The 10,216-nt window shown below is 56.5% G+C and overlaps 1 protein-coding gene across 4 annotated transcripts in view; it reads right to left on the reverse strand.

Moving 5' to 3' along the window:
• The window catches only part of Pdlim7 (PDZ and LIM domain 7), a 15,564-nt gene extending 6,349 nt beyond the window's left edge, over positions 1–9,215 (reverse strand). Inside the window, exons 1-10 of one of the 4 annotated variants that reach the window (XM_028772026.1) lie at positions 9,143–9,215; positions 8,083–8,189; positions 4,273–4,424; positions 4,161–4,191; positions 3,228–3,244; positions 2,853–2,989; positions 2,697–2,733; positions 1,662–1,723; positions 1,282–1,516; positions 27–207 (exon numbers count right to left, since the gene is read on the reverse strand). In XM_028772026.1, coding sequence (XP_028627859.1) covers positions 27–207; positions 1,282–1,516; positions 1,662–1,723; positions 2,697–2,733; positions 2,853–2,989; positions 3,228–3,244; positions 4,161–4,191; positions 4,273–4,424; positions 8,083–8,178 — 948 coding nt within the window. In that variant the 5' untranslated portion in view covers positions 8,179–8,189; positions 9,143–9,215. Of the gene's footprint in view, positions 1–26; positions 208–1,281; positions 1,517–1,661; positions 2,482–2,696; positions 2,734–2,852; positions 2,990–3,227; positions 3,245–3,600; positions 3,720–4,160; positions 4,192–4,272; positions 4,425–8,082; positions 8,190–9,142 lie in introns of those variants that run through there. The other 3 variants (XM_028772025.1, XM_028772029.1, XM_028772027.1) reach the window with 3 other exon arrangements.
• Positions 9,216–10,216: the final 1,001 nt, after the last annotated feature.

Here is a 10,216-nt window from a genome sequence, read left to right on the forward strand (position 1 = left end):
CCTGCCCCCCTGCCAGCCCCACTCACTCCAGTGATCTTCTTCTTGCATTTGGCACAGCTGGGCGCATAACGCACATCATAACAGGAGGGGCAAAAGATAGCTCCCTTCTCCTCGAAGAAGCCACCCTCTTCCAGGACCTTTCCACACTGGCTGCACACGAATTCCTCAGGATGGTATGCATGGCCCAGTGCTACCAGGTAGCGTCCACTGCAGGGAGAGGGAATATATACAAATGAGGTAGGGGCTCCAGGAGGAAGACTGGAGCTGAGTCTGTCTTCAGGAAAAGCCACTTGGTTTTATTAGACTTGCTTGTTCGTATGGCAAGACGGACCAAAAGTAGTGGGAGCCCTTATATAATCTCTAGATGACGGAGACACCCTGGTTTGGGTGGAAGTTGATGTCTGAGTCAACCAAGACACCCCTGGGGGACTGCCCAGTGTGAAGATAAACAGCTAAAGAGACCCTGGTGAACAACCTGTCCTGCCTGCCTGTTCCATGTGGCCTGAGCAGTGGTCTGCAGGTCCTAGATTAAACAGGACTGTCAGAAGGAGGGGATGTTCTACAAATCCTCTCTTCCTGAGAGCTGACTGGAGACAAAAACAGGCCAGGGACAGGGCCAACAACTAGGAAGATTCTGGAATCTGACTATGAAGGGCTGTGAGGCTTGGCTGGGTTCCAGGAAGCAGTGTACAGAGGGAGGTACCTGTGGCCTGTCAGCTCTGAGAGCAGATGCTCAGCAGAGCCCAAGCATGAGAAGGAGGGGCAGAGAGGGAGGCCCTTCTTTACTCAGAGAGTGGCAAAGCGACAGACACAGCTTCGCGTGCCGCTGGCACCTTCCTGCTTTCCCTGCTATAGCCATGTGTGAGTACGGCAGCAAGTGCAGGATTAAGAACCTGAGGGTGGGGGCTGCAGGGATGGCTCAGCAGCTGAGAGAACACTGGCTGCTCTTCTACAGGACCCAGGTTTGATTCCCAGCACCCACACAGAGGCTCACAGCCATCTATCTACACTCCATCCAATTCCAGGGTAATCCAACACTCTTTCTTGGTGTCTGTGGGTACCAGGCATGCAAGTGGTGCACAGATACACATCCAGACGAAACACCCATGTACAAAAAAAATAGAATAAAAATTCAAAAAGATCTGAGGATCCAGGCTAGATCCCTCCCTGTTTCAACCAAATCCTTAACTCTAAGTAGCAGCAGAGGTAGGACAAGTACCTAAGACAGGCCAGGGCCACGCTGCAGGGCAGGAAAGATCAGCATTAGAAGGGAACACTTACCGGATGATCTTGTGGCACTGGTGGCATACAGGAGTCTTGCCGTTGTTGCCGCCCCCTCCTGTGCCCCCTCCAGCTGCAGCCTGCACTATGGAGGTGCGGTTCTGCAGAGGCGTGGGCGTGGCTGGCTGGCTGTGCCGAGTCAGCACTGTGCTGGTTTTGTCTGGGGCATAGCGCTCAGCAAATGCAGGGTCCACAGCCCAGGGTGGGCGGCTGGTAGGGCTGGGGGTGGTGGGGCCTGACAGCCAAAGAAAGTAGATCCAGAGGGGTGCTCAGGGAGCCCAAAGGGCAGAGGGTAGAACCCAGGGTAGCCTTAAAAGCCCACCACCCCTATGTCCATGGAGGCTACCCACCCTTCTTCAGCCCCAAGCCCACTGTCTTACCAGGCCAGGATTCCTGGGGTATAGTTGAGGCTGGGGCTGGGGCTTCTGTCCTGGGTACCTGGCTGTAAGATCTGCCATTCAAGACTCTGCCTGGCTGAGGCTTTGGGCATGGTCCCACCCCCTAACTTCAGCTGTGCTGCCCCCATGGTGATGCCTGAGTGCACTGGGAGCTGATAGGATGGATTCTAGGTCCCTCTGGGGTAGAGGTAGGAAAGGGTGCTTCCCCTAAGTAGGGTACAGCTATCTGGGCTGCTGTGTAGAGTGTGGAAGCAGAGTGTACTCCTGCTCCCAGGGCAGGCTTTGGGTCTCCTCTTATCCAGTAGAATCACGGGTAAGGCAGAGCCATCTTGGTTAGTTTCTCCCTCCCACCAAGAAGCAGGCTGCAGGACCCACACCAAGTCTAAACCATTTAGCGTCTCATACCCAAAACATAACCATACCCAAAAGATGGGAGACAGAGGCAAAGAAAGCAGGGCTGAGAACGTTTATTTCCATGCTCAAGGCAGCGCAGACCTGGCAGACAACAGTACCACAGGGCCAAGAAGGAAGGCAGTGTCAGATGAAGCCAGGCCCTGTGCCAGGCGGGCTGCCAGGACCAGGCCAGTAGGAGGTTCAGGCCAGGGACATGAAAGCAGTAGGCAGGAGCTGGAGGCACCCGTGGGGTGCCCTGGGAGTGAGTAACAGAGAGAGGAAAGCAGAGGGCAGCAGGCTGGGAAGGCCAGGCTATGACTGCACGTTGAGCACGTGGGCAGAGCGCTGGTGGTGCCAGTCCCGGAGGCGTGTATAGCGTGGGCTCTGTAGCTCCAAGACATACTTTTCCCTGAGGGGCAGAGAGAGAGAGAGAGAGAGAGAGAGGAGGAGGAGGAAGAAGTGAAAGGAAGGAGAGACGGAAGGGAGGCAGGGAAGATGGAGGGAAGGAAAGGATGAAGGAACAGAAGAGAGCTCTGGCAGGGAATGGCCAGGAACAGCCGAGGGCTGGTGGCTGGAAAGGAGGAGTGGGAGGTTAGGGAAAGGGGCTAGCGCCCGAGCTTTTACCTTGACTTCTTCATGAATTCCTCATCCGGGTCTTGCACTGAGAGAACAGAGGTAGATTGACCAAGAGAAATGAGGGTCACCCCAGCCTTGAGTCCTGGCAAAGTCAGGCCCAGGTTAAGGCCAGGAGAGTCCGCCCTGACCTGGGCCAGTACTTACTGAACTCTGTGCCCGTGAGGTGGGCAAGAATACGGAAGGAACGGGACTGACCCGTCCCCGGCCGTGGCCGCCAATCTTCGGTATTCTCCATCAGCCGCTGCTTGCTGGCATCGGGGACCAGCTGTCTGAGCAACTGTCTATGGGAAGGGCAGAGCTCAGAACCTCTGGTTCTGAGGGCACCAGGGGCTGCCCCTCCCAGGATGTGATGTGTATGGGTTATGGTGACAGCTGGGGGTGGGGGAACGGGGAGGCAAAGGGCTTGGCTGGGTAGGTGGGTAAATCAGAGGGGGCAGGACAGGCAGGGTAGGGAGGGGCTACCACCCAGAGTGTCAAAAGGAAGGGAGAAAAGTGACAGGAAGAAGGGGCTTCACTGACTTGTCAGGGGTCTGCACCTGTGAAGGAAATAGACAGATAGACAAATAAAGGGACAGACACAGGAGAAGAAAGATGGGGGAAATCAGAGCAGTGGAGAGGGAGACAAGGTAGCAACGAGTGTGTGAGACTCCGCTGGCCCAACACCACACCCCAACCCCAGGCTGCTCGAGAGGGCAGAGCCTGTGGAAGAGCCAACAGCCCTAGGTGGGGCTCTCTTCCTGCAGCCCCACCCACTGCCAGGGATTGCTGCCACACGGTTAAGGGGCTGGGGTCTGGCACAGACTGAGCAGTAGCAGGCGGCTGTGTGTGTACCCGTGAAAGGACTGGACAGTGTGCACAAGAGGTAGGAGTGCACCAGCAGGGGCTGACATACCCATTCTGCGGCAGGGTGCTGTCAGTAGGTGGGGGTGCCCCAAAGGGCCGGGCCGTCTTGTTGAGGGAGGCGCTTGGTGCAAAAGTGTACCTCGGGGGGTCGGCGGGAGGGGTCAGGGCCTGGGCAGAGACAGAGCCGGGCAGGGTGGGTGGGTGGGAGTGAGGGCTAAGATGGGAACAGAGTCACCACCACCACCAAGAATAGTGACAGGTCCGGCCCTACTCTTACACATCTGGCCAGAGGCAAAGATGAAGGGGTAACTATGATTTCAAGGGACCCATTGGGAAGTGATAAATTCAACCCACTCTGGGACAAGGGGACCAAGGACAGGTAGGCGCACACAGCACAGGCTCGTGGGAAGAAGCAGGCAGACAGACAGGCAGGCAGGCAGGCACGTGTGGCGCCTGGACCGTGCGGCAGCTCCTAGCTCCACTCTCTCGTTCCCCAGACCCTGCCCTCTGCTCTTAGCCAGAGAGAGGGTCCCAAGGTTGGGCCAGGAAGGGTAGGTTAGCCCAGTCTAAACCCCTCCCTCTCTCAGCCAGGACATCTGTATAACCTACCTTCTGTGGTTTGCTCTGAACAGGCTGGGCTCTGGAAAAGAGAGAAGCAGTCACTGGCATGTAAGTGAGACCAGAGGCTAGCCTCACCCCTTCGGCCTATCAGCACCTGTACCTGCTAAGACCCAGGCTGAGGCGCTCCCCACAGGCGCGGATCTTGTTCTGGGCTTCAATGTGTGTGAGGCTTCCTGCGTTCTCACCATCGATATTCAGTACCCAGTCTCCAACGGCCACCCCGGCCAGTGCAGCTTTGCCTCCAGGAGTGAGCTGAGGAGGGGATGGTCTGAGGTCCATGGGTGCATACCCAAGATGCACAAACTGCCTCACAGTCCAGACACTGCTGGTAAACAGCCACCTTCAGGAGTCAGCCCATGTGCAGGCTAGGACCACAGCCTTTGACAGCTGTGTTTTCTGAGCCCGTTATAGGCTGTTTTACCCATCACATTGTCCACGCCAGACAGCCACCTACCTGTGTGGCTGAAACTAGGCTACGAAGGCCTAACAGGGTTGATCACGGTCACCTATATCCTGTTAAGTGTCCCGTCTCCTGAGAACTGCTACTGCCTCCCATCCCCATCAGGCAGAGTCCTGACTCCTCCCCCTGGCACCGAATGCCTTCATAAATGTACTCTCGATTGCATGGCTCCGTGTTCCTTTACTTTTTAATTTTTTTTTACTTTTGGTGACCAAGGCTCACCGCTTACCAGGAATCAGCCAGTGCTAGTGGCTCTCATTCCACCAAGCAAACCTGTGTTCCCCCATTTGCCACACAAACCAGAAATTCCCAACTCAAAGCCATAAGAATTGGGGGTATGGTGGTTTCCCATAAGTCTGAAACCACAAGGCCATCTGGTACCACACAAGGCAGGCCTAATTTACACTTGACAGGTAGTAGGAAAAGCTGGGTGCAGGATGCCCAAGATCTAGGAGGCTCCTTGGGTGAGCTAATGCAATGTGCACTGAAGCAGACAGAGAAGATGAGAAGTTCTAGAAATGGCAGGGACAGAGGGACCTCACTTGGAGACTGCCAACTCGGGGACAGAATGGGGAGGTGGACTTGACAGCTTTATTTTGTGCCTGAAGGGGAGGTGAGCAGAGAGAGCTGATGAGTCAGAGCCTTCTTTACCTGCTAACGTATAGAACAGCAACTCACAGCCGGGCAGTGGTGGCGCACACCTTTAATCCCAGCACTTGGGAGGCAGAGGCAGGTGGATTTCTGAGTTCGAGGCCAGCCTGGTCTACAGGGTGAGTTCCAGGACAGCCAGGACTATACAGAGAAACCCTGTCTCAAAAAACCAAAAAAAAAAAAAAAAAGAATAGCAACTCACAAACACCTAGGGCCGACACAGCATCTTCCAACAGGCTTGCAGAGGAGTCTGGGGAGGAGTCTGGGGATACACTGTTCATACTCAAAAAACGGAACTGCCGAACACCTGAACTCAGTCACCCAGCCAGCAAAGGGTGCAGCCAGGATCTGGTTCTGACTGGAAGGCTCCACTATAATAGGGCACAAATGAGGGGTCAACGCACCCAACGAAGACACTGAGATAGCCAGATGTGGTGGCAGACACCCAGCACCGGGGAGGCAGAGGCAGGTGGATTTTTGTGAGTTTGAAGCCAGCTTGGTCTGCATAGTGAATTCCAGAACAGCCAAGACTACAGAGAGAGACCCTGCCTCAAAAACTAATAAAATTAGTTAAATAAAATTTGGGGGGAGGTGGGCAATGGTGGCGCACGCCTTTAATCCCAGCACTTGGGAGGCAGAGGCAGGCAGATTTCTGAGTTCGAGGCCAGCCTGGTCTACAGAGTGAGTTCCAGGACAGCCAGGGCTACACAGAGAAACCCTGTCTCAAAAAACCAAAAAAAAAAAAAAGCAATTAGGGGGAAGAAAAAAGTCTCTGGGGTGCCTGGCATGGTGGTACTTGTAATACCAATACTCTGGCAGGATAGGCAGGACTGACAGCTCAAGATGCCCCCTTATTCTACGTCTAAGTTTGGGGTCTGCATGCCCCCTCTCACCTTTATTTTACTCCAATGAGCCCCTAATAATGGGGATAAGGAAGTAACACTGGAAAGGGGAAATGACCTAGTCACAGGCATGGTGAGTCAACAGATGGAAACCTGGTTTAGCCACTCCTTTCTACACAGGCTGCTTCCTGAGGTGTGGGGCAAGACCAAGGTGGGGGTCTCGTGAGGAAGAGTGACTGGCTCCCTGAAAAGAAGTGGAGTGTGGAACTACTTCTTTTATGGGGTACAGAGGGCAGAAGCACGTGAGGGGTAAGCCGATGGTTAGAGCCGGAGAGAAGAGCACCATGGGGAGGGCCGTTTGGGAAAAGAGGCTAGTAAGATGAAGGGGGGGAAAGCCAGGGGGCTGGACAGTGTTATGGGTGTGGGTGAGTCAGCCTGGGAGCTCCACTGAGCAGCCCAACCCCCAAATCCCAGACATTACCTCATCTTCCAGGCCTGGGCCCACAGCCAGCCCTAGCCCCTCCTTCCTCCCTCCACTCTGGGGTCAGGGGAGGGATAGCGGGCTGGCCCAATTTAGAAAAGACCACCCCACCCATCAGGGCCTAATTCACTCCAGGGCAGGGCTCAGCGGGTGGCCCCACCCTCATGTTAAGGCACTGCTGACAAAGGAGCCCAGGGGCCAGCAGAATGTCCCCAACAGGCAACATCTGCAAGGCCTTCATTACCAATGAAGAAAGCTAAGACCTATACCACACTGGCCAGCACTTTCCCAGAGGGGAGGAAGAAACCGTAGGATGTATGTGTGGGGGAGGGGTCTATAGCCCTTAGTCATCCTGCTGGTTGGTGCAGATTCCAAGGCAATTCCAGAGAAGGATCCTGGGAAGAACACAGCCTGCATGCCTGCCCGCCCTGACCACCATGTCTGGCTCCCACAGAGAGAAAGAGCCTTGATACCCCTCTGAGGCTGAGCAGTGCCTGGAAATTCTCAGGCCCCTTTGGGCTGGGCTTGCCCTGGGCTTCCTGCCAACAGCTGACTGCCTACGCTGTGGCTGGGTGGGCCTCTCTAGGCAGGCGGATGTCAGGGCAGGAAGTCCCTGCCCCCTTTCTGACCCCCTAGGCCAGTTTGAGATACCAAGCTGGAAGGCTGGCCTCACCCACTCTGGGCAGAAAGTTTGCTTTGAGTCCTACTGACACAAATGACTGAGAGCCAGGTGAGGGGCCTAGACCTAGGCCAACCCTTTTGGGCTCTGTTGACTAGCCACTGCTGGCCATCCCAGCTGGGGCTGCATTCTTGGGCTTATAAGGCAATCCCCCTGCCACAGGGAGGAGTCAGCTCCAAGCTCCACCCCCCACCAAGGTGGACTGAGGAACTGGAGCAGGAATCCTATAGGCCAGTCTCACTACACCTCTGCTTAGGGTCAAAGGCCACACAGCCTGACTAGGGCCAGCTGACTGAGACTCAGTCCTCACAGGGGTCAGGAAGAGTTCCGCGTCCTTAGACGGACAGGGAGTACAAGCTGTTTTGTGCCTCACAAACCCTGGCTCTGCTGTGGACTTGCTGAGCTCCTCCATCCTTCCAAGTTCTGTCACTTGGAGAAACAGGATGACAATGGCTATTCCTGCTGGGGACCTGGTTCCACATGCTGTGCTTCCAGCTAGGACACTTCTTGGAGACATCAGCCTCCAATACTGAAGGAACAGGCTCCCCCCTGGCACTCACAGATGGCTGGCACAGGGGGCTTGGTGGAAGAGCATCAAATACCATGTCAAAGTGGAGAAGCTGGGAGCACCTCTCTACTCTCCACCTAGTTAGGAGTCCTGGTAATAAGTGTCCATTTGGACCTGGACATTCCTGTCCTATTGGTCCTGGCTTGCTCCTGCTGTTTCCTTCCATGATCCACTGGAAACCTGGGCACCCAAGAACCCTTGGGGAGTTCGTTCCCCCATCTAGGCTCACCCGAGAGATGGAGAGAGGCACATTGAAATCCTTGCCCCCCTGCAGACGGAAGCCCCAAGGGGCTGGCCCCTCCAGCACAACCTTGAAGGAATCCATGGTGTCTGCTCCTGTGAAGAAAGATAGGAAAGAAGAGAGAGTGTCTGAAATGCAAATTGGCAGGCAGGTCCAGATCTGGACACTAGCATTGGCCAGATTCCAAGAAGGCACGGGCGGATGCTCAGCGCACACAGGGACCGGGAGGCAGGTATCTCTTCTGGCTTGGCTGGGCTCCTGGCAGGCCGACCTCTCACAGACAACAGACTAGGTAGTTCCCCACCCTGCCCCTGCCACTGGGAGGGTGAGGAGAGTCCTCAGCAAGCTCAATTTCTCTTCCAGGGGTTGGCTGTGGGGTTAATTGGCACTGCTTTGCCCAAGCTAACCTGGAATCTCAGGAGGGCGGCGGGGTGAGTCAGGGGCCAGCTCCCCCTCCCTCCCCCGGTGCCGGCAGGCAGGCCGCCGCTGGAGCCTGCTCGGACTATATAAGGCGTGTAAGCTGACACTGTGGAGAGCCCGAGGAGGGAGCACGTTAGGGGCTCGGGATATGAGGGGGAGGGGTGGGGAAGGAGGACGCTGGAGCGGGTCCTAGCCATTTTGGGGCAGGTCGAGGCTGTTGGTGGTCAGGCCGGGACCCCTGGGCTCTGCAAGGGGAAAAGAAAAATGGGGTACTGGCCCTGTGGAGAGAGACGGGGGACCATGTCCCTTACGCATGGCCAGAGAGGGGATCCTTTCTGGAAGCCAGAGAAAGTGGTGCCACCCACGCACGATGCTCCCCTGCCAACGTGACTCTGTTTCCCTTCGTCTCCCGCCCCAGCCCCGCGCTTGGCCGCGTCCCCACCGCACACGGCGGCGCAGGCGCCAATCAGCCCCATTTCGCCGCAGGAAGGCGGGGGCGGAGGCTGCGGCCGGAGCCAGCCGAGGGAATCTGGCACACTCCATGACCGCCCACACCCTCCCCGGCGCCTCGGCGGGCCATGGGACCCCGAAGGGTGCAGCCCAGGAACCCCCTCGCGGACGCCAGTACCTGAGTGCCCGGCTGGGCCGCTGCCTGGCGGCCTCCAGGAGCCGCGCTGGGATCCGCCGCTGCGCTCTAACCCCGCCTCTACGGGCGCCGCGCATTTTGAGCCCGCGGAAGGGGGCGGAGTCCTAGGCCACGCCCTCCCCAGGCCACGCGAGTGGACATCCAGGGGTCGGTGGGAGGCCCCACCCAGTCCAGAAGCCCAGAGTCTCCAGGAGAGGGAAGGCGAGAGCGGGCGCTTACCCTCGCGCGCCGGGTCGCTGACCAGTTTGTGATCCGCTCCAGGCTCTCGCCCAAGCCCCTTGCGCCCCTCACTGGCAGAGTGGAGGAAGAGCATCCTCTTGGAACACCCAAGTTCATGGGTCTTCTCTCACCTTACGCTGCCTTGTAGGGGAAAATAGCCTGGTAACATTTTTCTGTTAGGGATACTGTTAGAGGTCAATATGGTTGGCACCATCCTTCTCCAGCAGGAACTGGAGAAGTGAGACAGGGTAGCTTCAAGTTAGGTTTCCTGGCGTTCGGGATGTAGCTCAGTGGTAGAGCTCACCGAAGGCTCTGGGTTCAGTCCTCAATACCAAACCCAACCAAAGGCTTGCAGGACTAAATAAATAGTAAGATCCAACGGGGACAGCTTAGCTTCACTTGTTGCCTGGCTGTAAGTACATCCAGACAGCAGTTCACAACCCTGAGACTTCCACCCAAGCGCCCAGAACCACTGTTGGAATAGATTGTTTCCCGTTTACACCTCACTCCAGAGTATGCAGTCCTTCCAATGCGGTTGGGATGGAAGGGGCTGCCACGGTGTGTTCTCAGAGCCCCCGCTTTATCCTCAGCTTTAGCTAAGGGCGGGCAGGACAGACAGCTGAGCTCTCCTGAGTGTTTGAGTGAGTAGTGAGGTACGCAGCCTCCCCTTGCCCAGCCCCCCACCGTCATCACATCCTCTCTTCCCCATCATTGTACTGAGTACACAAACTCCTACGGGAAATCCTCTTCAGGTGGCTTTCTGAGTTCAAGGCCAGCCTGAGCGAGTTCCAGGACAGCCAAGGCTATACAGAGAAGCCTTGTCTCAAAAAACTGAAG

Source organism: Grammomys surdaster, unplaced genomic scaffold (genome assembly GCF_004785775.1).
Source record: "Grammomys surdaster isolate TR1022 unplaced genomic scaffold, NIH_TR_1.0 211, whole genome shotgun sequence".
Classification (NCBI taxonomy): domain Eukaryota; kingdom Metazoa; phylum Chordata; class Mammalia; order Rodentia; family Muridae; genus Grammomys; species Grammomys surdaster.